This window comes from Micropterus salmoides, unplaced genomic scaffold (assembly GCF_014851395.1).
Source record: "Micropterus salmoides isolate LMB-PRFRI ecotype aquatic unplaced genomic scaffold, ASM1485139v1 Ms_hic_scaffold_9, whole genome shotgun sequence".
NCBI classification, from domain to species: Eukaryota; Metazoa; Chordata; class Actinopteri; order Centrarchiformes; family Centrarchidae; genus Micropterus; species Micropterus salmoides.
Window position 1 is genome coordinate 32110062 of NW_024044681.1, and position 26164 is coordinate 32136225.

The following is a 26164-nucleotide window of genomic DNA, read 5'->3' on the forward strand; positions in this document are numbered from 1 at the left end:
GTTATTTAACATTTCTTGGTGCAAGTTTGTTTTAGAACATTTTTAACAAATGCTTTAAAAAAGCGATGGGGACAACATCTGCCATTTCGAACAGGTTCAAACAGGTCCCTACAGGTTGAGCTACTCCATGCTTACTGCTTCACCTCCACTCTCCTCCTGCTCTCTCTCTCTGTCCCTCAGCCCTGTCGCTTTGTGACTGTGCTCCGCTAACACACACCTCCTTCTCCCCCTGGCTGTTTGTCCTTCAAGTGCCTGGGCCTGCACTATGTCGGGTACTGCAGCTGATGTTGAAGCTACTGCAGTCCCGGTAGCAAACATATCGGTTATTTTCACGCATGTGGCGGCCTCCGCCTGAAGACTTTCTTTTTTGGCCCACAACACAAGAAAGAGAGACCACTGGGGGAGGGGGAAGGGGCCAGTAAGAGATGTGATTGGGCCAGCCCAGTGTCAGTATAGAAAATGACCCAATGACCCGCTGTCCGTGCTCAATGGGCCCGTCATTGGTCCATTTTTTAAAACAGTACTTAACCTTCAAGTACTTTGCCACTAGATATTTGTCTATACCCTTATTTAGCTTAGTGGCACAAGTGCAGAAAAATGGAAGCATATAGCCTTGCATATGTCTTTTTACCTTATCTTATCAGAGATACCTTCTCCATTGTTCAATGTAACAGAATCATCGAAAAATCTGCTCCTAACTGTAACAAGGCATTTGATGTTGAACTGATTCATTGGCTTTATTATGGGATTCTGTACTCTTAACAATCCCAGGTAGGACTATTTTCTTATCTTGTGTTGAACACTAGAAGGATGCTAGTTCAGTAAAATGCATGTTGTGATTAAAAAACTTTCTGCGCTCTGTCTCTGGCTGCCAGCGGGTTCCTTTACTTATTTTCTCATGACCCGCTCTGTGATTTTCGTCTCTGTTTTTCCTCCTTTCCGTGTCCTCCCTCTCTTTTTCTCTTGTAATCATTCGGAAGTGTTGTCGTCCAGGGTGCACATGTAAAAGATTTCAGTGAACCCAGCAGCTCCTACCCCACTCGCCCTGTCCTACGTCTGTCCTGTCTGTGAGCAATTAATCTGTGTTTATCTCTGTTTCCTGTGTTCATCTGATCCGTCCATCGACTGATGCTGGGTCTGTGGGCTGCTTCCCTCATAGAAGAGAGGAGAAGGCGAATGCGTGCGAAGGCATTTAGGCAGGGAGGAGGTGAACTGAAACATCATGGAGCTGGCATTGGCTCATGCATCTGTAAGTCATTGGAACATTGAATCACTTCCCCTCCTTTTTCTCTTGCGTATTTCTCTGTGGAGCCTGTTTTTCCCCTCCTCTTCCAGACCCCTGTCCAAATCGCCTGCTAACTTGTGTTTGGAAATTAGTTCCAAATGAAGTCCTGGCTCTGGACTCAGACAGGCAGTGTGTTTTTGTGTGTGTGTCTATGCGTGTGTGCTATGTATGTGTTACGCATGTGTGTCTGATGGTGTGTGTAAATCTGTATTTGGAGTGTGCTTTTTGCATGCTGGCATCCACCTGTAGTTATCTCTCTAGGCCTTTACAAGGTCATGGTTAGATGTAAAATCACTACAGCATGGCACTTTAAACAAAACAGCTCATTACAGCGCTATGGGTTAGAGAAGTTAGAGAAAAACATGAAGTCTCTAGCAGGTTAAGTGAGTGTAGTGATTTTGCGAATTTAACATTTTTTTATTGATTGATTGTGTTTACTTACCTGAGCTTGTTTTGCAGGTTTATTGAGGCATTATCAATCATGAATAAAGGAGTGTGTGACCTCTTCACCTAAGTTTCATCTAACCATTTCCCCACACTTGTGCTCAAGCTCTTCACATGGTGTTTGAACTTTCCTCCCTCCAGTTGAGGGGTCTTTTTATCATATACATTAAGTCAAACCAGTCAGCGATGATGTCAGCAACATGCTCATTGGCTTGCAGTAGTGTCCTACTGTGACTTTGATGTTCCTTTCTGGAACATCTGTTTTGGCTGTAGAGAGCTTTTAATGAACAGTTTTAAATCAAACAAGTTTTTTTAAAACCTCTTGAACTTCTCCGCACGGATTCCTTCATCCACTCTATGATCTGTGTCTGTATGTTACCTTTTTGTGAGGCTGTTGCTGCTGCATTTGTTGCAGAATAGCACGCAGTTTTTAGCCATGCTAGTGGCATGGCTCCATGGATGGCAGTGTTGGTCCAAGTTGAAATACTGTATCTTGACAGCTTTTGCTTGGATTGTCATCAACAGTCCCCAAAGTAGGAGTCCTATTGACTTTCAATTCAGTGTGTAGCTGAAGTTCTTTCCTATCACTCTTTCAATGCCCCTGGTTGGGAAGATTATGTATGTGAACAAATATCCAGTTTCACTGCCATTATCTTAATAATAATATTATTACTAACAACAATAATAAATTATAATATGTAATAATAATAATAATAATAAAAACAGCCTTTTCAGTGCAAATTCCTTCCAAAAGAGGAAGTTCAGGTTATTACTACACCTCATGGACCTTAATAGAAGTTTCCTCACTGCGTTACAGCAAAAGTCATTTGTGCCAAGACAGCCTGGTGCCATAATCCCCAGTATTAACGGGGGGGGGGGGGGGCTAACATGATTTCCTGGCTGTGGCCTGGATCAGATTCTGGACTGTATTATCTGGCCATCAGAAAGAGTCAGCTTCAACTCTAATATCTGTGTGTGGAGAGCAGGAAATGGCCTTTTGTGTTTCTGGCCAATACAGCCCGCGGAGAGGAAGAGAGGAAACATGCACTGCATCGTGCCATGTCGGGCCACTGCCTCTCAGTGTGTGCAGCAGTATTACAGAGAGAGGAGGAAGTCGAAGCCTAGCCAACATAATCAGTTCTTGTAACTCCTTCCCTCCCTCACTAACCATTCTTAATTAAGGTAGAAACTAATTAGGAGGTGACAAATTAAGAAATATTGCTCTCCCTTCTCTCCCCTAGCCTTTCCTTTTGTCTCTTCTCTTACCTAACATTAGATTTTGTAAGACGACCATGTTGCATTAAACAGTCAGAGCTGTGTTAGCCCCCGAGAGCTTAAAGATTAAAGCATCCTCTAAGAGTATTGGAGTGGAGAGAGAGCAGGAGGAGGGCTCAGCATTCTCCTTCGTACATCTGGGGTGCTGTAGCTGGAAAGAGAGAGAGAGAGAGAGAGAGAGAGAGAGAGAGAGAGGGAGAGAGGGAGTCCCCCGCTTGCGAGAACAAGAAAAACTAACACAGAAATTTGCTCTGTTTCACATGCCTATATATGTCATGCACAAGAACACACCTGGGTGAGCATTTACAGCTACCAGTATCAAGTACACAGACACAGGCATGTCCATACAAAAAACACAGAGACACAGGCCTGTCTTAACCCCCAGGAGAAGCAGTGCCTCCAGCAGGAAAGTGTCTGTGCAGGCAGGGAGCTCCAGGGCCTCTGTAGGCTTCTAACGCTGCTTCTCTGTTCAGCCTTGTGGGATTCGGCAAAGGAGATAACAAAAGGAAACATCATTAAACCACACATACCTGTGAGATATACCTCTGTATTAGATAGTTGTCCAAAAAACTGTAGCATGAAAACCCATTTCTTCCTCCTTGGCTCTGATAAAGCTGTGCAGAAACACTGCCCCCTAACCCTGTGTTATTCCACACAGCGAATTGTCTTGATATGATCTCTTTGCACGCTATGTTTAATTGTTTAACTAGAGATCCAAAAGGATCTCAAGATAACCTTATAATCTCCAGCAAGTGTTCATTATAGTCCTTAACACGTTATCACCAGAGCACTGACTTCATCTCTTCAGCCTTGTGTCGCTCTCTTTGTTGTATCTAAATACACTCCAGGTGGTGGAATGATACCCTGAGCCTCTTATTTCAGTTTTTTTGGATTTCGGCCCTCCGAGCTCTTGCAGTTCTGTTATCCGGGCACAGCGATGGCCATGGGGGACATGGCCAAGCGTAGGCATGTGTGTGGGAAGTGAGCAGGCTGGCAGGCTGTCACTTAGCATTACAGCATTACAGACTCCCCGTGGGTGACATGAGAAGAGTGGAAAGTGAGAGAAGAGTAAGGAGGACAAAACGGGAGTGGAGCAGACGATATACACACCAAAAGACACACCCGGCCCGTACCAACCCCAAGACTAGGAAACCTGCTGTTTGTTTTTCTTTTGATAAGACCAACTGCTGAAGATAAGCCCGCCTGACAACACTTCACTTCTGGCATCTGAAAAGAGAATCCAAAATGAAAGGAATCTAAGAGGTAGAAGAAGGTTTAAAGACTCCCGAGTAGAGAAGACAAAAATAGTCAGTACATACTGTTCATCTGGTAAGCTGTAGATCGGTAAATCTTTGTTCTTTACTTTATAATAGTCTCTGTCTATTCCAAAAAATCTTTTAGTACTTTGTCACAATCATTCCATGGCACATAATCCAGGTTTATCATTATTGTAATAAATGATGTTTTATTGAATATTAAAACGATAATTAGTATATGTTTATAATACTTGTAGACCTATATACATGAACACAGGTTCAAGATTGTAATTATAATGCACCACATTCATTTTTAGAGTCGTAATCAATCCAATTCTATCTTGTCTTCAGAAAGTTGAATAAACGAACTGAAAAGTTTTCTCTCAATCAGCCAACAACAGCAAATCTAATTGAAATTATGTAGTTATGCATGTCGTCTTACCTGTTGTCACTGACCTGCCCATTCCTAACAACAAATTTAGAAATTGTATATTAATTATAATATTATCTATCCACTAATCTATCTTCTTTTTAAATTGTCATATTGTAAGGAATATGTTAAGAGTGTGACAGCATTAGTCTGTGCAAGGATATGATGCCAGAGAAACCATTTTTCATTTGACAGATTTTAAGTCAAACAGACAGGTCAATTAGCTTGAGAAATCATTTTAACATTAGTCAGGTAAGAATTTCTTTTCACCCTGTCTGTTTTATATGTCTCACTACTTAGTAAAACAACATTTTACCCCTTCTTTTTGTACAGATACCTAACAATCCTTGGTTAAGCCCCACTTAAAGTCATTATAAGCATGACTTGTGTATAAGAGATGCAGTTGAACCAAAATGTAAGTAGTCCCTGTTGTCCCACAAAGATTATAGACTCTGCTAGATTATTACCCTTCACTGGCACAATGCTTTGGGCAAAGGTAGGCTGTGGTTCCATGGATGCTAACACAGCTATTTGCACGCCTGAGTCTGATTGCTTTTGTTTATGACCCACTGCTGTCTATGATGGAGGGGTTCCCTCAGTTTAACTCAGGAGCTGCCAAATTTGGCTAAATCCTGTGGTCTACAGTAGCTCATTCTAGCTGGCAGACATTGCAAGCCATAGTCAAAGGTGACTATGATTATATACACAGCAGTGTTGTGTGTATGGGATCCGGGCCTTGTGGACCAGGGGGGAGCGGCAGAATGTAAACATTGGCTGGGTGGCCTAGTCTCTGTTCTGGCTGTGGCCTTTTTAGTCCTTAAGTCTTCAAAGTAGGCGGCTGACTTTTTAAAGGTCCAGTTCATAATTTCAGCTTGCTTCCCCCCTGCTGAAACCCCGCCTCCTTACTGCTGCCATTGTTTACACAGTGATTTAGTTGTTTAAACATATTTTGGTCAAACTCCACATTCTCTGATATATATGTTCTTGCCAGGGTGGGGAGGCAGACTGGATCATTGACATGGGTACAAAGTTAGCTTTCTAATGCAAAAGGAAGCGGACTTGGTATTTTTAAGTAGAAATATAATCACATGACTTACAATGATACCACATTATAGGGAACACACCAAGAAACATAACTGGGTTCACAATGTAATATTCAAATGCTGGTGTTAAAAATTGTAATGATCCTTCTGAAACATGCTCCCAGTGGCACTTTGCCAACCCCTGGTACCTTCTACCAATACCTTCTACCTTGTAATATAATCTCTAATACTGTAGTGATTTGCCAAAATTACAATTTGTCGGTGGGGGGTCGGTTATTTCTCATCAGAGATTACTGTATTTGTGTCTCACTGGTTTAAAGTGGGTGGAGCTTGGCTGGAAAAGTGTGATTGCATACTTTGGTGTACCAGTCTTGCTAAAATTGTTCTGTGTCTGCAGTATCAACTTTATGGCCATGACATGAATGGCCAAAACATCCATTAATGGAGGTAATGAGTGCTGATTTTGGAAAAAAAATGCACTGTATAAATTAGTAGAAATGCTGATAGAAAAGACTAATAATGTCTGAAACTGAATTGAAATCGATTTTTATTGGGATACGTGGCCCTTTGTAAAAAAGAAAAGTTCTAATATTTATTATTTACAATGAGTTACATAGAACACAAAATATACACATAATTGTTTCAAATTTGGGATCAGATCTTCTGAATTGCAGGCAAGGGAGCAAGCAGTTGGCATTTTATAAAATGGGAATACCAGATAGAAAACTAATCCTTTTTGCAATACTTGTAAATATTTGAAGCTATCATGCAGAGTTGAGCTGTATCCAATCCGATTTCGACATAACTGCATTTGACAGAGCATTTTCGAGGCACATTTGTTCAGCCGTCAGAGTTTATTTGACTCGTGGGAACGCTGTGCCTTTGGGGTCAGACCAACATCAGTTGCTGCTGTCTGTAGAAATAATAAAGCAGACAGTGTTACTTTACAGAAGGCAGAGAAAGGCAAGATTGAAATAGATACAGAAGGGGGTTAAACAAGGTCAGACTGAAAGAGATTAACGGTGCATTAAAAGAGCAATACGAAGCACTGGGGGGAGACATCGAGTGAGCAAAGGGCTAGAAAAAAGGGAACATTTAAAAAAAGAGCAAGACAAAGAACAAGAGAGGGAGAGAAAGCATGTAGGGAAGATAGGAAAGTTAGAAGAAGGAGAGAGGGAGAGGGCAGCGAGGGAGGCTGGTGCTTCAGCCTTTTGAGTTTGCCCACTCAGAAGGGAAACGTTGTCCTCTACTGGCATCTGCCACTGCTGGACACAGCTGAAGCCCATCTGAGGAGCTCTTCTGTCAGCCTTCCAAGCCCGCCACGCCACACACACACTGCACACACCGCACTACACCACGAAGACGAGGGAGTGAAAGACACAGTAGCAGTCAGAGACAGAGCGAGAAAGAACAAGCCCGAAGAACAAGCAGGATAAAGTAGCAGAAACATTTCAGTGTCACCGCACTGCACAGTCAGCATCAGTCTTTGGAGGAGACTTTCACTCGGCACACTCAGTCAGTCAGGAACAGAGGACAGAAGGATGATTAAGTCCAGTTGGTTTTATGTCAAGTTCAAATACAATGAGAAGGTAAGTCCACATGTTGATTTTTTTTCCTCGACTCACTGTCCTGGCAAATATCTGAACATCTGATACAGATTTCCATCGAAAGTGTTAAATTATTGAGCTGTGCATGGATACTCTTTCTTGACGTTCTTTATCTTCTCTCAATGGCTGTTTTAAATTCATATTGGAACATAGTGATTTGTATGCCTGTGGTAAAAAAAAGGATTTCATTGAAAGACTAATATACTGCAAAAAATGCTATATTTAATGCCATTCATTTGATAGGATTGTGGGTTTTGTAAGTGCTGTGCTTGCCTAAGTGAGAACACTTACATATTCTTGCTTATTATGACACTGCTTGCTACAGTGAGCATATCCTTGCAAATGTAGCTTAAGCCATTAAGCTGCTGATAGATGTGCTGATTTTTGCATTCAGTAGCCTGGTTGCTTAAGTGTGCATGATATTCTGTAGTCTCAACAAAATCCCTGATTATCTTTTCATACAAATAAATATGACTTTACCATACCTGTAGCATGCATCAAAAGGCCTGGAGCTTTCACAATTTAATACAAATTTCTTTTTGCTTTATGCCTTTAGCACATTAAATGTAAAAGTCTTTAATCCAAATGTATACAAATGTAGTGTGAAAACCTTAATGTATGATGAGAGCATAACATTGTCTTGTGATGTAGTGCAGTTATAAAGTTTTAATGCATTTAGGGATGTCTTCATCTGGACATTAGATCCTGTAGCCTGCGTAATGGGATTGAGACTGATTGGACACAAGTCTTCAGTGTTACTCCTCTGTGTGTGGATGGCATTACACTGTGAAAGCCAAGCTTTGGGCCAGCAGCTAGCACTTTCCCCGAATGTTTGCAGCTGTGCTAATGAAAACGGCTAGTGTTACAATTACTTTCAGTCAGTTAACCAGCTAGGCAATCAATCAGCCAGACATCACCCACCAGCGACCATCTAGTCAGTCAGCTGGCCAGCCATTAAGCCAGGCCCCCTGTTCATGCCACGTCTCTGTTTGTGTCATGACTAACTGTTTTGGTGGTGACCCCTTATGCTGATCAAGTTCTCCAGTTCAACCGCATCAGGTGTCTGCCCTGTAGGATCAATAAAGCTATCTCATTACATAAAACAAGGCAAAGCAGAGCTCGGTTTTCCATGGTTTATGCCTAACTTTTCACAGTCTAGTTAGAACATTTGGCATTAAAAAACATGGATCAGCAGTGTTCATGTGTCGGACTGGCTTTGCCATAATCAGACTTATCGTGGATAAGTGAGAGTGTGCCAAGTGGCCTCATGGGAGCATCTGTTGGTGCCCGAGGTGCTCTGTTTCCATCTGGTCTGCCATTTTGCACTTGAGCAGTCTTAAAGTTTGGAAGCGAGAAGATGGCCGCTCTATTTATCTTTTGCAAAATGATTTTAATGATTTGTCTTTACAGCCATAAATATTTCACCACCAAATGTTTTAAAAACAGCTCTGTACAGAGCCGACTTCTGAATTATGACTATGAATATACTGAATATTAACAGTGATGTTTAAAAATGACACATAAGTATGGAAAAAAGCTCCGCACTCAACTTTGTTTATGTACAAAGTATTGTTTTATACAAAATCTGCTAAGTTGCATACTAGAGATAACTGGAGCCATTACTGTAGTGTTGTTCAGCAGAGGAGCCTGCCAAAAAAGGCACAAACAAACAAAGGTTGGTGTAAAAACTCTGCAAAGACACAACAATGGAGACAAGTTAAAGCAACCGTGACAACAGCATGGGTGTTCGCTGGCAGTGTCTGGTGTAAAAGTAGAAGGAGGAGTTTAGTGTCTTCTTCCCTTCCCTTCCACTCACTGCACATCCCATTACATTTGGTCAGAGGTAAGTGAGAACATTTCCACTTCACATCTGATCCAAAAAAAAAAAAAAGTAGGAGGATAATGGAGGGAATTGAAATGGAAAGAGGCGAAACCAGATGGTTGATTTTTATATCAGTGATATTGGTAAGTAAAGAAGAAGAAATGAAGATATAACGGTTGAGCTGATTTGTTACAAGCCTCATTGCTTCTGAATTATTTCTAATTTGCACTATTCTGATTGATTGCAGAAGCTCCAGGCAGTATTTTTACTACAAAAACATGAAACATTCAACAGTTTGATCAGCTGGTGCTGTATGTCTGGCTACACTGATCCTCACTCCTAGGTGGCCTGGCTTTCCTTTACCTTTCTATTTTCCTCCATGTCTGTGTCCCCAGTTTAAAGAAAGTCTACAGAAGGACAGGATGTGTGTGTCAGTGCTTATGAGGGGCTAGAGCGAAAGCTGAGTGTGTCAGAGGAGAAGAAGGGCAAATGCAGCCGTCGGCTTTTCCTGCTCCCAGCTGTCTCGCCTCAGGAGCAGCCAGCCTCCATGTGATTACTCATGATTGACAGGCACGCTTTCAGCAGCATGTGAATAGGAAGTGACCTTAAACAAGTACTGCCATTTTTGACTGAGTGCCTGTCTTTGCTTTTGCCCCCTCCTCGCTCTCTGAAGAGAAAGGGTGAGAAGGGCATGGAGCATGGTGGCTTCTAGGTCAAGAACCCAGGGTCATTGAAGTCTGGGTAAAGGGTAATTGCTACCCCTGTGTGTGGGCTCATGTCCTGAAGTGAGAGGGTATGAAAGGGAGGGAGGGAGGGAGGGAGGTAGAGACTGAAGGGAGGCTGGAGGTGGGTTACATTCCTCCGAGTAGAAAGAGAACACAACACTGAAGTCCTGCTCTGTGTGTTTGCTCTCAGCTCTTTGTCCTCTAAGCCAGTGCCAGGACCCCCCAGTGGGCCAACTCTGGGGCCTCAGACCCACAGAGGCCGAAGAGCAACCTGACTCACACTGGACTAATTCAATTTAACACACACTGTGAGTGCCCTGTGACTGGTCTATTAACTCAGGCCTCTGCCATGGACAGATGACTGTTCTATGAGAGATACATTTACATTTTAGGGCATTATACTGATTCCTTTGTGAGTGTACAGTGAATTGTCATTGTACAAATGGACGATTTGGGTTACAGCCTTATTTTTCCATTGATCTTTCATGAGCTCACACAGATAGCTGGTTACAGTTTATTGTTTTACTACTATTCTTAAGTACTGGATGTCAATATTTTACTCTCCACTGCTCAATACAGTATCATTTATCACTAACAGAGGTGAAACAATGACCTTTTACTGTACAGCCATCCATCCATTCATCCAACAGTAAATACTCTAATACTAGTACTGTCTGCAAACTATACTAAAGTATTAGAAGTAAAAGTACTTGCCCTGCCAAAAACGGTCCCTGTGACTGCTATTTATGATGACATTTTTAGATTATTAATACTGATGCACCAACATGTATGTGTAAATATTGCATGTGTACGGTTTAATGTTGTAGTTGGTTTAGGTGGAGATAGTTTCAACAACTTTCTAGATTTTTAGGTAGTTTAGACCTGTGGGCCCCTGCAGTGGGTCACCAAATGAATCTGGGGGGTCTTGAGATAATTATTTTGGTAGGAAAGATGAAAAAACTTCAAATTTTAAAGTTCTCAGAAGCAGGTTTTTTTTGTTGGTGTTTTTTTGAGTGAATGAAACGCTACATTCAAGTACCGCACCGAATTAATAGGGAGGTGGCTGGGGGTGGGAATACAAAGTAGAGGACTTTGACTCCAGTTTTACATTTACATTTATTCGTGTTAGCTAACACTTTAATCCACCACCCCCACCCAACCCAGTAAATGTTTCAAGTCACTGCAGACTCTCTCCGTGTAAAATCACACCATGATCTTTCTCTAATCTTAACCAAGTGCTGCCAGTGCCTCAAAATAAACATAAAAGTTAAATAGTTTAAGGACATTACTTCAGTAAATGTTTCTTAAATGCTTTCCACCACTGATCACTAACAGGTAGTTACAGATACGCCTTTTAACCAAACCATAGAGGAAGTGAACACATACCAAGCTTGAGTACAATTCAGGAAAGATTTGTTGCTGAGCTTACATTTGGCAGTGGTTGACAGTTTCTATAGCTGACTGTTTTTTTGTTGTCTTGCATATGTGTGCAGTATATTGATGAAAAGCTTTTTATGATTTAGACATGTATTGTATTTTTGTGTTTAGTAGATTGTTGGTGTTTATACATAAAGTGTCCTGCACACAGCACTGTGTGGGTCTGTAAGTTTTAAATTGGATAGAATGTTGTCATTCAGACCACGTTTTCTACAAAATGACACACACAAGGTTCCCGTTATTACACTCAAACAAACAAAAAATAACTTGTTATTAAAATTGTTATTAATTGTAATAGCTGTGTTTTATATTCATGGCATATGATGACTGATTTACTCACAACTGGCAACTAGTTAAATCACAGGTCCCAGATGTGAGGCCTGTTGGAGCAGATTGTCCAAACTGTGCTGTGTGAGATGTGGCCCCTCTTTCCATGTTCCCACATAAAGAGAAGGGCTGTAGATTGTAGGTTGACACTGTATTTACTGATCCTGTGTGGCGGGCTGGGTTTGTTGAATAGTAGGGGATGACTATAATGACCATAATGACTGTGAAAACCAGAGAGTGGGGTGTGGGTTATCATCAAGGGAGGCTCTGATGATGCCACAGTACATCATATGAGAGACGCATGGTGTGGAAACCTCTCCTGGGTGGTATCGCCTATTTCAAACATAAACTCAGGGAGAAGTTTGAAACCAGTGTTACACATTCCTGTGGACTGCTCTGCTCAAGGAAATTCTTGAATAATCTAATCCTCTATTAGAAGTCTATTGGGAGACTATTGTTGGCTTTTTTGCTTCTAGGTTTGTAGCTTGCGTCTAATTGTGTTTGCTGCTTCAGAAGATTCCTCTAGTGTAACCATCCCAATGGCAAAGGCAGTTTTCTTTTTGTCAAATAATGAATGAATTATCTGCATGAAAGTTTTATCCCTCTGCCCATCCATCCACACTTGGAGGACTTTAATGAGGGTTCATTGGAGCCATTTTTGCCAAGCCAGTTTAATTTATTTATGCTTAAAAGCTGCAGCAGTAAGAAGCTTAGGGAACTGTTGACCCCAGCAATGCTTGTTGCAAAGCAGGCCCTGTTGGGTTTTTTTCCCAGAAAGGCTTGCTTACTTTACAGACACACTGAAATTCTAGGAGAGCGCTCCACAGCTTGCCGAAGGGATTACTGGTAAATCCCTGCAAACTCCAGATGTTTTCCCAGGCAGCACGCAGCGAGGAAACATCGCCCATCCCCTGTAAACATCTGTCAGACAAAAGCCTCCGCCACAGCGGAGACAACAGAAGCTTAGAGGGAGTAAAGTAGCTTGACTAGTCAGATTTTCACTCTGTTAGAACTGTTTGTTCATGAAGAGCTAAGTGGTTTTGTGGGGCGTCTTGTATGCCTGCTTATGCTAAGCTTCAAAGTGGACGAGGGTACAGTATGACAATGAATATTTGGCGGGTATACAGAGGAGGAGGCCAATCATTTTTCACCATTTATATCCCACATATCTCTAAACCCAGAGCTTTACTTGGTGTACCACCACCATATCCTTTTTTTAAATGACTTCAGTTTTAATTTAGTTTTTTTTTAATGTACAGCATCATTAAAGGCCACACTCAAATTAAATGCCAAATGTAAATGATCGTATAGCTGTCCTGTGTAATAAGTATGTTGGCTGGCTCTGCTGCATCCTTCACTCTGTCTGAAAGCCAGCAGAGCCATGATAGTGCCAGCGAGGTCTGAACGTTGCCTTTCTTTTTTTTCTGTGTGTGTATGCGTGTGATATAAGTGGCAGTTGCTGCTGGGTTCAGGCCCCAGGCAGGATCTCATATCCCCCTGCCATGTTTGTGTTAATTTGCTGGATGTAAACACAGTGAGTGGGCTGGAACAAGGCAGTGCCTGCCTGTGTGTCTGGTCTCCAGCCTCCTCAGTGGAAGACAGAATGGAGAGAGGGAGCGGCTGACCGGTGTCTGGATCACTGAACAATTGCAGGCCAGAGAGAAAGCACGAGAGAGCGAGCCCTGAGTATAGCCACTAGGGACAGGCCTGACAGATGGATGGAGCGAATGACTGGATGCTTAGCCAACTGGAAAGACAACTTTCACCCACACAGGGTGTATGCTTTTGCCTGTCGCGTTTTTTATCCATATCTCATAAACAACCTAAAAGACAGAAAAAGGCACGTGTGTGTATCCATAACCTACAGTGTATATATACAGTGTATATACAGTACCTACTGTAGGGATAAGTACCTCATTTATACACCAAGAATCCATAATTATTCATAGACGGGTAACAAATAAGTGTTAGTTCAGATTTTTTAAGTGGGTGCATCCATGGTACATACAATAGATGGCTGCTGGCACGCCCCTAGCTTGGAGAAGCAGACACGTGTACTGGCACAGAAGATAAGCGATGTACAGCTGTGGACAGGGGCAGCAGCAAAATGTGTTTTAGTTAACTAAAAAAAAGAGCCCACTTAAAAAAGGTTGGTTAAGTAACTTATACAAACCCACTTCAACAGCTTCAATGTACATTGCACTGACTCTACAAGTCTCTGGAGCTCTGCTGAAGGGATGAACACCATTTTCCCACAAGATATCAGAAGTCACTTCCCTGAGGAAAAATCTTGCTCATCGTGCTCAGAATAGTCTTTTCTTTAACTCCTGAAAAAACACTAAGATTTCAATAGTAAATCTTTTTGAGATCACTCCAATCTGAATTGTTGCTCCTAAAACCACTTAGGAGAAAAGGATGAGATGAAGAGAGATTGAGGTTTTGAGACTTGGGTAAGACAAATGGATACTGAATTGAGATTACAATAGGATAAATGAAAGTAACAGATGAGATCTCATCATTGTCTCTTTTTGAGTTCATTAATGTCTTGCTTATTGCTCCTAAAAAGCAGTTGGGAGCTCTGGGGAGATGTTTGTGAGCTTGACTGTATCACATCACTGTTTGTGCTTGGAGAACCGTGCTGGAGACCCTGAGCTGGATTTGAACCCCGCTCCTGCTGTTCAAAGGGCAATAACACTGCTGCTGCGCCATCCAGCTAAAATTAACTGTGAAGGACTGATTGTCTTTAAATAGAGTAGTTTCCTTTACTTAAAAGAGGAGAAATAGTCTCAAAATTCTACTCAAGTAAAAGGTATAAAAGTATTCCATAGAGAATGTACTTAAGTATCAAAAGTAAAAGTGCTTATTCTGTATGACAGATACATGTTGTATCTCAGTTCTTGCGTGCATTCGGTCCTTAATGAATTAATCTCTAAACATAATGTCAAAGTATTGGGTGTTCCAGTTATGCTGGCTGTGACTACCTTAACAAATTGGAAAGCATGACATGCAGACTGCAGTGCACACACAAAGAGAGTGTCTCACACACTTTTACCGTTTTATTAAATCGCACACTTTTTGCTGTTATGTAATTGCACATGACGACATCGCGATTGCAATTAGATTAATTTTGCAGCCCTATTCGCAAAGATAACGACTTGTCAATCACAGATAATCCCGCCCTGAAGCATACTATGCTTTATGGTCTATTTTCCTCTAAATGGCACCATAATTTACTAAATGAACATCAAGTTGTATGGAAGAATACTTTAAACTAGCGACTGAAACCATAAACTGTGTTTACTGATGTAATAAATCAGCTGACAAGTAGGGTGGTTTTACCATTATTTCTAATGGAACTGGACTTCTTTTTGCAACCAGAAGAGTCGCCACCATCTGGCTGTTCGATAGAATGCAGGTTTAAGGGACTTCTGGGTTCACATCAGTTCTCTGACCGGAAGCATCCCGCTTGGTCTCAATGTTGTTAACTAACTCTCCACCAGAGAAATAAAAAGCTTATTTCCATGCCATGAAAATGTTTGAGATCTTGTGTTATGCTTGAAAGCAGAGATGAGTCCACAGTTGCGCAGTGAATGGATGGCCCCTTTTCTCCTCAGAGGAGTCCTCTCTGAGCTCATTAGTCCCAGTTAAATTCCCACTGGAATGCGGAGTCCTGCCTGCCGTCTGCTGCCGGCTCCTGGGCAGCTCTGGTTTCAGCCTGCTGGATGACTTGGCACGGGGATGGTTCCCATAGTCGAGCTGCCTTAGCTGCAATGGCAGACCCTGGTACTCTGGCTCAAAGAGCTCTCTGTTATCCCGTGCACACGCTCACATGCAGCGTAGGGTCACTTCACATAGACGCACACATACACAGAGAGGCAGCCTAGCAATGTGAGCTATGGGAATGTCACAGATTTATGGAAGGATGGATCACATGCTTGCAGACTGCTGGAGAGCAAAGCCCAACAATTGCTTTTTGTGTGAATGTAAACTTGTGTAACTGTTTGGCAATACCAGTCTATGCTGGCGGGGTCCAAAGAAACAATCCTATGCTTTTTTCAGCAGCCTCCCTCTGAGTGAGGCTTGGCTTAAAATCTTTGTAACTTGGCCAGCTCTGTGGAATACATACAAACTCACATAGGCACACAAAAATGGACCCGCTCCCACATTCAAATGCATAATGTCTAGATCATTACTTTCCATCAGGACATTAGGGAAAAGTCTGTTTATTAGACACCATTGAGTCTGGAAATGGGCAACGGTTTGTCAGGGTGACCAACTAGCTTTTACTGCATTCAGCAAAATCCAGTGTAGTCCATACACCAAGTAGGGTTTTTCCCTAAAAGTTTTACCCAGTAAGGGGGGGGGGGGGGAGGGGGGGGCAGAGGAGAGTGCATATCAAAGAGAAGCAGCCATCTGTCCGCACAGGCAGCAAACAGCTGGTGGAGGAGATGCAAGATGTCTGAACAAAGACTGACAAGATGGAAGATGACAGGAAACAGATTTCCCTCCTTTTTACCCCTCCTTCAAGAGAAGAGGTTGACCATCGGAGTGCTGTGATGTCTCGCAGTCTCCAGATGCTGGCTCTCCTCTCCTCCCCACTCCTCTCATCTCCTCTCCTCTAATCTTCTTGCTCTTCTCTTTTCTTCTCTTCTCCGCTGGTGGACTTGCAATGCTTAATTTTTCCATGACTCATTAGTAATGATAATAGCTTTAGTTATATAGCACTAAAAAAAAACAAAAACTACTTACAAAGTGCTTTACAAAGACATGAAAACAAGACAAATTATATAATAATTAAAACTAGAATTGATTCTTGATTCAAAAGAAATTAATTCTGAATGTGCTACCTGTCTGAACTCCTGCGACAGGTCGTTCCAAGGTTGTGGGGTCCTGACTCCAAATGCTCAGTCTCCTCTGGTTTTTAGCCATGACCTTGAATCTAACAGACCTCTGCTGGAGGATCTCAGGCTGCAGTCAGGCTGGTAAGCAGTAAGTCAGTGATAGAATCAGGGGCCAACCCCAAACATGCTTTAAACATAATCATTAAAATTTTAAACTTAATTCTAAAACGTACAGGTAACCAGTGTAGAGATGCTAAACTAGACATTGAGTAGACTCTTCCATTGGATTTTGAGTGTCTTGCTGCAGCATTTTGAACTCATTGAAGTTAGGAGAGGCTTTATTGAGTAAGAGAGAGATGGCGCGAGTTAGAGTAGTCTAGCCAGGATGTCATAAAAGCGTTTATGACAGTTTTCAGATTTTTAGCAGATAAAAAATCACATCAAATCATCGAATCTTTTGAGATATTGCAAAGTTGCAGAAAGCACAATTGAACGACTGACTACAACTGTCAAGTGAGTTGGAAGTCCTGTGAACGGAGGGATGTTTTCATTTCAGTAGTGAATGACTTAATTGCTAGCAGGGTGCAAGGTGTTTATAGCAAAGGTCAGGGAGATTTTGAGAAGGAGGCATGGTTGGATCCCTAACAGTGTGACTCTTATTAGAGATAAATTATAGAAGCTCTTCACATTTATCAACCGAGGGCTCAATAAAAAGTGGGAGAGAGGGTTTGTGTTGCTGTTCATAATATCGAAGAGGCATCTGGAGTCATGTTTATGTTTAGCTATAAGTTCCGAAAAAGAATTAGTATGTGCATTTTAACTGCCAAAGGAAATTTGTTCATGAGATCCTTTAGACTTTCAGGGTTAGTGGGAAGTTTTGTAGCCCACCATTTGGGTTCTGCTTTACGGCGAGTTCTATTATTAAATGGATTTTGTTGCTAAGCTGGGGCAGAAATGACATTTTAGGCTTTTTAAGCCTGACAGGAGCAATATTGTCTAAAATATTTAAAATGGAGTGGAATTTAAAATAGCTGTGTACACTGAGGCACACAGCTGGAAGTCTGAATAGGCCAGGGTTTGGAAAAATGTACTGGCTGAGGATGAACTGAAAAAAAGAAAGCGAGTGACTTAAGCATCAGAGGTCATGGTACTGGAAAATAAGGTATTAAATAAAATACATTTATGGTCAGGTACCCCAATTTAAAAAAGATAAAACCAAGTCTACAATGTGGCTCTTATTGTGTGTAGCTTCACATGGAGCAAGATTAAAATAATAGTCACACTACATGTACATTAAAATGCCTTGAATCAAAATATTATCATATTCATGCATAACAATGTACTGAAGTTCAGAAGATTCTTCTATAAAACCTACAGTGGAGTTGGGTGGTCTATATTCTGAAATACAAAACTTTTTTGTTGACACTTTCAAAACAAAAAAGGAACAATTTCAAAAGAAGAGAACAAACCCCAGACTAAGATCACTTAAAGCTTTTTATATTTTTATATAATGCTGCTAAACCACCCCTGTTTCCTTTTTTTCTATGTTAATTTAGGAAAGTGTAACTTGGTGGGGAGCATTGAACAACAGGGAACATTGTCAGCTTCAGACAGCCACGTTTCTGTTAGCAGGAAATAGTCAATATTGCAAGAAGTAATGAGATCATTGCATATAAAAGATTTGTTAACCTGATATTGAGCAAAGCTAATGTGTTCAAATTGATTGTTAGTTGTGACAGTGTGGCTGCAATGAAGAAGGGGGGGGGGGGGGGGGGTAACCCATGTTAATAGATCTATGAGGTAGACTAGTGTGTGACCTGTTATTGTGAAGTACTGGAAATCCAGATACAGGGACTGGATTAGGAAGTCTTTGTCAGACTACTAATGTGTGAAATGTTTTCAGTGGGCTTGTGCACCTGCTATTGGGGTGAAGGTTATCATTTATGCATAGACCAAAAGAAATCAAAATGACTCATGAAGCTGTTACCCGTGGCAACGCAAAAAATCTGACGACTGAACCACTCGCAGCCTTTCTTTAGTGTGGGAACTGGACCAGAGAAGATGCTTTACCCACATTTTCAATTGTTTCTGCGAGTAGGTCAAAGTTCTGCTGACGCTTTGTCTGAGCTTAATGTCATTTGTACCTATTTGTACAATAACAGTGTGGACAGTGGGATCAGTCTAGTACAGAAAGAATTTTTTCGACAATATCCAAAGTCTTGGCACCAAAAAAATAGTAGTTCATTTCCCTTGGTAATTCTTCAAACCTGGAGAGGATCTTCCGTCTGCTCCGTCGCTGCTTAATTTGTTCATTTGCATTTCTGTTGCGCTCAACAAGAACAGAGAATGTCTCATCTCTCACATGTAGGCACACGCAGAATGAAACTATCTCTTCTGGAATTATCACGTAATAATTAATACATGATATGCTTTAATTATACTAATTATGATAGCATTTACTTAGTGTAGAAGTTTTTTTTTTTTAGAATAGGATTTTTGTGGGACCTCATATTACATTCTGTGAATTATTTAGCTTTAGTAATTGACCTGCTGCAGCTTAAGTAGATGCACATCTCTCCGCTCATTTGCTCAGATAAATGAAGCGGTGTGAGTCGTGTTAAGTAAATTTTTAGGAAATGAGCATGGGGCCTTGTGTTAATTAGTGTTGCCGCGTAAGCCTCGTTACATCAAGTCTTCTCCTCTCTCTACTTAGCACAGTCTATTCCCCTTTGTGCCTTTTTCCCCCTGCACTGTTAATTTGAAGCGAAAATGCAGTCTATTTCTAAATAGGGCATTGGTGCGCACTAGCCGCAATGATTAAGCCCATTTTCTGCCAGCTTAGAGCTGTTGAAATGTCTGTAATGGGGGAAAAGCGAGAGAGTTTTTGTCTACTCTCTCTATCCACAGTGTAATGTGTGATGTGTGACATTGGCCAGTGTATTACTGTAATGGCCCTAATTGTCTAATCACTCTAATATGTGGCTGCTGCTCTTGGACATGACAAGGGCAAAGTGAGCTAATAAACAGTGATTACTGTCACTTGAAATCAGTACATAAAAGAGGGGAGAAACGTTAGCTGCAGGGGGACGTTTATTTTTTTCCCTCCTTTTCCCTCTTCTCGCTCAGTCTGTGCTTGACAGACAAGGGAAGCACGGTGGCGGTGAAAGGTCAGCTTGTGGTTGCACATAAGCGATGGAATGACACACAGAGAGAGAGAGAGAGAGAGAGAGAGAGAGAGAGAGAGAGAGACAAAAAGGTATCAAAGACAGAGAGAGGAGGAGAAAGAGCTGTCATATCTGGATCTTGTCCCTTTGGTCTTTTGGATTGACAAGCTGTCAGCCTGGCCAGCTCATACTCTGCGGAACAAAGAATAGACAAGGCAGAGCTTTCACTTTCCCCAACCATCTGCCTCCCTATCTCTCTGCCTCTTTCTGGTTCTCTTCCGTGTACTCAGCTAGAAACTAAATTGGACATAGAAGCAGAGATTATTGAAAACGCTATACATATGCCAATTTGAGGTACACCCGTCCATGCCATGAGGGTGGAGTTTAGGAGTCACAGTGAAGGAGATGAGATGAAATCCAAACCACAGACACCTGAGTGGCTGCTTTGTAAGTGTACATTTTTACCAACATAAAAAAGATAACTCTTTCCGAGCAACAGAATGTACGACAGCCGGTCAAAACGAGTGACCACTTTCATTAATCATTTTCACCATCCATCCACCACTACATTCAACAAGCAATCAGTCACAAAATAATTAAGAGAAATAAATAGGAGAAATATATATGATCAAATGCTACATGTTGGTGTATTCTGTATTTTATAGGTCATGATTTCAACTGAAACACATGATAGGTGCTGCTTTCTGTTCATGCTATAATTGATTTATCGTGCTCCTTCGCTAATCCACCTGAAACGTGCTAAGAACAGGTACCATAAGGTGTATAACAGTTGGTAGTTATCAGGGGTTGAGTTTATGTACAGAAAACTGCCATTACATCGCTATAATGTTTGTGGGGCATTCTGAATGAAACTAAAGCATCAATATTCTTGATAGATCCCTGGTACCTTCAGGGAGCTGATTCAGACGGTGGATGTCTCTCCAAGTTGGCAGGTATTTGTGGAGTTTTGAATGTTCTTTCAAATGAACCACCAGTCTTCCTTTTCTTTTCATTGTAGCTGGACATTCAGACTGAGGCACAATTCAGCCAGCGACTAAAAAGTCTCTGTTTGCACTGTTCTGTGCCTTGTGAGATGAATGTGTTTGTGTCTGTGTGTTTGCAGTTGATGTGTTGTGTGCTGTCCCCAGGCTATGAAGCCCTCATTTCACAGCTCCCCAGAGACCAGTTAACCCTTCATTTCCTCCCCAGAGCATCCAATAAGGACCGCAGCAGTTGTCTGTGCGTGCGTGCGTGCGTGCGTGTGCGTGAATCCTTGCTGTATCATCTGTGAAGCAGACTTTCTCTACAGTAGTCGGGCATTCTGATAGCCTCCATTCATTATTCAGCTCTACTCCAGCTGCACCACAACCCCAAGCAGCACAGAAATAAAACAAGGTTAAGAATTGGCATGAAATGTGTCTCAGTGGATAAAGTGGTGGGGGAGGATGGGTGTGTGGTGGTTTAGGAGACGGGGGAGGTACGGACCTTTATCTGCGCGCCATCTTTTATTAATTGCCCTGGTGCTTAGACTGCGAGTTTCTCCGTGATCATTAATGCATGTGCGGAATAATGTATTTACATGTTCTCCATGCATTATGCATGGGCAGGGAGGAGGCTACAGCGTTGTGGAGGACCCTCTGCCCACAGGTCCCGTGTTTTCTTTTCATGAGTGTGTACCCGTCTGTGTGTATGTCTGTGTGTGAGCTGATTTGCATTCAGCCACGCTATGAAATCCACAGCCAATGCTACAGGAAAGCGATGGAGCATCAGACAACAAACAGCATTTCCTGTGCTTTAACATCGGCGGCTGAGGGTTTAACTGTCTGGCAGAGGCTGACGGTCTCAGTTTCGTCAAGAATCTGTAACCACACATGTTTGCTGAAGAAGCATGGGTTGTAAGTGCAGTGAAACATTTAGTTGCTGTTACTATTATACTGCTACCATAGTCACATGTGCTCTGCTCTATTCACTACCACTCCTGTACTGTGTGCAAAAAGAAAAAGGTTAAAAGGTAATAGTGACAGGATGGTGGTGGAAAAAAATCTGTTAGTCTGAGTAAAGCCTGTCTTGCTTTAAAGATAAGCGTTACCTTGTCCTCTTGCCAGCAGGGGTGCTGATTAATCTAGTCAAGATCTAGTCACAGCTCCCCATTGGCTTATACACCTCTGTGATTGATTGATCACTGACACAACTGTAGTTCTTGTATTTCCACAAACTGCAGCTCATAAGGTCAACTCTGTGCACCCGAGCTACCCTTTTATTTATTTTGGTTGCTTATTTCCTTGTTCCTCCATTATGGCCTTTATTATCATAAACCAAACTCAGCAGATAGCCCTGATATCGATCACCGGCCCTGGCCACTCTCGTTTAACTTGTAAGTGAGCACTGTGTGTCTCATTATTTTTTGTGCTGATTGCTGCATGTTGCAATTTGTGTGTTGTCATTGTATCAGATAAACTGCTGGTGTGGTTGGTCCTTGTGCTGCCCGCTGCCTTTCATCAGAACCAGCCCTGCTGGATAATTAGAATTGATTTAGTTGCAATTTAATTAATCACACTGTTAAATCTCTGGTACTTACTGCGGACCCACACTGTTAGCTTTTTGTGTGCACATGTTTGTGTGTGGAGGTGTGTGTGTATGTGCATGTCTTCAGGGTTGTTAGTCGAAAAAAGAAACCATTTGCAGAAAAGAACAAGGCTGAATAAAACAAAGCCATTAAATTTGTTTTAAACTTTTATCACACTGGGCTTGGAATCTAAGTAACATAATTCAACTCCATCCATAAAATATCATCATCAAAGGACATGATTGAAAGTGTTTGTTTGTCTTTGTATGACCGTAAGATATGCCGATCTGGAAAGAGGGTTTGCTAAAAGGAATACTGACTTTGATTATGGTCCAGATCAGTGTTTTTCATGACAACATGATCCGATTTCATTTGCTGTAACTTTGAAACACAGAGCTAGAGTTTGCAAGGTTTGTAGATAATTATAATAGTCACAGGTTAAGATGTGTTCAAGAGTGATGGGGAATTGTTCAGCTTTAGTAGAGCCTAGTGCTTTGAAAGTCCTTTCTAGTTTGCATTACTTTTTCCATGTTGAAAATGCTGTAGACAAACAGGTACAATCTGTGTATACTGTGTGTTTCCTGCTGTACTTCCACTATCAGGACTTAGTTAGTTTGACCTTTTGCATTATGTTGCTACCAGTGTTGGCAGTACAGGAATTTAAACTTCCTCTTTTGTGCTTAATGAAGCCTCCTGACACACAGTACATACCAAAAATGTAAATAAAACATTGTGTATTCGTGTGTGTGTGAGTTACTGGAGTTGTTGCGGTTCTGTGTATTTTGACTGTCCGGGTGACTCCTTGAATAGCTGCTCTGGCGTGTATACTGCAGGGGGAAGCGGCGACAAGGAGAGAACCGCCGTCGTTGTTGTTCTCTTCAGGTTTATTCATCCTGAAGAGCGTTAGAGTGTGTTGTGTGTGCATCTCTTCGCCTGTTTCACTGCGTCGGAGAAAACAAAGGCGCCCTCGCTCTTGCAGGCCTTGATTGCAGTCATTAGGATGCACAGGCTCTCCTGGTGTGACGGGGCCTCTCCTCGAGGGGATTCAGCTCGCAAAGCGCCGCCGCTCGCCTGTTTTTAATAACAATCATCTAAAATCGCTGCAATTAGCCCGAAGCTATAAGGAGATGGAGAGCAGAAAGATGTGCAGAAGGAGGAGGGAGGGAGGGAAGAAGGGCTACAAGCTCAGATTCAGTGAACCTTTCGAATGTCAGCTCCTCTTTCACATGGAAAATTCAAGAGGGCCTTTGTGTTCATCAATTATTAGCCATGAAAGTTAAAAAGATCCATTGTGTATTTTTAATCAGAGTTGTATAGGGAATCTTTGAACTGATTCCCAGTTCTGCCCGGGGCTACAAGCAGAGGTAGCCTCTTCCACCCCACACATCCCCTCCAGCCACTCCTCCTCAGCTCTCTGTGTGCAGCTCAATACTGTATTATTCCTGCTAAGCCCAGGCAAACTATTCACTCCGCTGTACTGGCAGAACAGTGTGGAACCACAAAGGCTACTGGTAGAGTATATACGCAAGTCTGTTTTAAGAAGAGAGGTTGAGTGAGAGCCTTCCCTCAAAAATCTAGGTGTCGTCAGGAAAGCAGGCAGGAAAACACAGAAAGAGAGTATATGCAATCATACAATATGATATACTGACTAACTGAATGTATTTCTCTAGTCAGAGAATCAGAGAATCAAACAGTGCTCAGCAAGTTCCAATGTCCAGGCTTAAAACAAAGGGGATCATGCTTTTACTGTTCTAGCCCTTATCAGATCAGCTGAGTCAGTGCCTCATTTTAAAAAGCTTTCAAAAACCCACCTGCACAGACTTGCATTTGTATATTATTTGTATGATGTCTCTAAATTTATCTACTTATTGAACTCATTGTTTATATTGCATTTTCTGTGTATGGTGTACTTTTAGATTTACTTCTTTATGATTTGCTTGTATGGTATTGTATTTTATGGAGCACCATGTAACCCTGCTTCTGAAAGGCGCTATAGAAATACAGTTTGGTTATTAGTCTGCAAACCAAACAGGATGTGGCTTATTTAACATTTCATTTAGGGTGTGTGTGGTCAGTGATGTCCTTAATGCACTATGTCTTTGCCGCAAGCTAAACTCTTCACACCATGTGGAAGAGGTAATGTATCAAATTTGGAAACTTATGAAGTCACTGTGTTTTTCTTGTCCTGCATTAAAAGCAAGCTTGGAGCTACATCCTTGGCACAATTATTCACTTACTGGTTCTGATCAGAGGTTTAAAAGAGTACTCCACTAATTTAGCATTGCACTTCTGCAACACTGGACTCACAATGGACACTTCCAAAAAAAAGTATAAATCAATGCAGCAGAAGTGCGGAGCTGTCCTGCATCCTTGGCTCAATTATTCACTCACTGAAACTGAATCAGAGCTTTACTAACAAACACACATCTTTGTCTATCTCCTTGGTTTTGGAAGATTTTATGTTCAAAATTTTATGCTCTAAAGATGTCCACTGTTAAAACACACACCGTGACAAACAAGCAAAACCAGCAGGTCGCAACATCCTCTCCTCACAGTGGACATATTAGATAACCAGGGTATGCTGTCTGTGTGTTGTTTTCCAGTCCTTTCTACTTCCCTCCTCCTTCCACTCCACCTCCTGATGTGTTGTCATGTAGCACCACCCACAGGTCATCAGGAGGGTGACAGGCTGTTGTGCTGCAGCTCTCCGTCAGGGAAGGAAGACACAAGGGGGTCTGACTGAAACAGCAGCAGGAACTCTGGCTGCCGGTTGAAAATCAACTCTGAAAGCTCAAAAGAAAGCAGAAACATTCTCAGCCACAAACAGAGAAGTGCCCGCATCGTTGTTCCTTCTTGTGGGACGGGGAGAGAAAGTGCAGCATACACGGGAGAACTCAGATTCAGTCTTTGTTCAGGCTGTGTTAAATTATTCACCTGTGTGTTTAGAAGACGCTCGGGGGAATTTCGACATTAGCTCTTCGAAGCCTGTACTCAAGTCTTTCTGGTTTACAAAAGGTTGATGTGCTTTCATTAAATGTAGTGTATACAGGCAATCGTAAATGCAGAGTTATCAAGAAAAAAAAGCTTTGTCGAAAGTGTGCTTTTAAATGCAGTGGATGCTTGTTTTAGCCTTGTTCTTTCCCTCTCGCTTGTAAGACTCCAGGGAAGTAAAAGCATTTCTCATCCAAACCAACAATGTTTCCTGTTACTTTTAAGATTGTCCCCAGCTTTGCATGTTTTCTCTACTTCATTCCTCCTTTTTATATTCTGTATCGAAAATAAGCCTTCAGTAGTTCTCATTTGCATTCACTGAGCTCCTACATAATTTAAAATACAAGTACATTTACACTGTTTGAAACTGTGATGCTGTCTGAGAGTGTTTTCACTTTGTTAAGGTACAGCTGTCGTTTGTAGACACAAGCTATGGCGCTGATTTTGTTAACTGAATTGATTCTGTTGAAATTGTAGTTTCTCACTAAAAGCTGTTTTGGGAATGAGACGTCTGCATGTGCATAAGGCCATCAGGAATCATTTATTTTAGTACAATACGCCACAGCCTTGAGTTTTATGTTGTGCTCAGCAGAAAATAAACCGCCGTTGTGATTACTTCATGTCGGGAACTCACTGATGTTCCAACTCTTACAGTTTTCACAAGGTTTTGCTTTGGGTCATGGTTATATGTTTCGTCTTTCTCAGAGTGTGATAGAAGCTTATCTGAGCAAACACTGATTAGCGTACAAGGTTACATCACTGCTATCATGGAGGCAGGTCAGCCCACAGGAAAGCAGAATAAAGTCAGCCTGCAAAACAGTTGAGAAAACCTAAATCCCACACTCTTATCAGTGAAACGCTGAACCACTCCTTCTCACATCCCTTTCCAAACAGCAAGACACTTTGCTCTGAAGTCAGACAAGGTCTTGTGATGCAGGTTATCCCCCTTTT

The 26164-nt window shown here is 41.8% G+C and overlaps 1 protein-coding gene across 12 annotated transcripts in view; it reads left to right on the forward strand.

Annotated features, from left to right (window-relative positions):
• Positions 1–26164, forward strand: part of auts2a (activator of transcription and developmental regulator AUTS2 a) — a 310541-nt gene that overhangs the window by 99638 nt on the left and 184739 nt on the right. The window contains exon 1 of one of the 12 annotated variants that reach the window (XM_038708774.1): positions 6927–7322. The exons of the other annotated variants lie outside the window; for them this stretch is intronic. Within the exon in view, the coding sequence (XP_038564702.1) occupies positions 7275–7322 (48 nt within the window). The 5' untranslated portion in view covers positions 6927–7274. Of the gene's footprint in view, positions 1–6926; positions 7323–26164 lie in introns of those variants that run through there. 12 annotated transcript variants of the gene reach the window in all.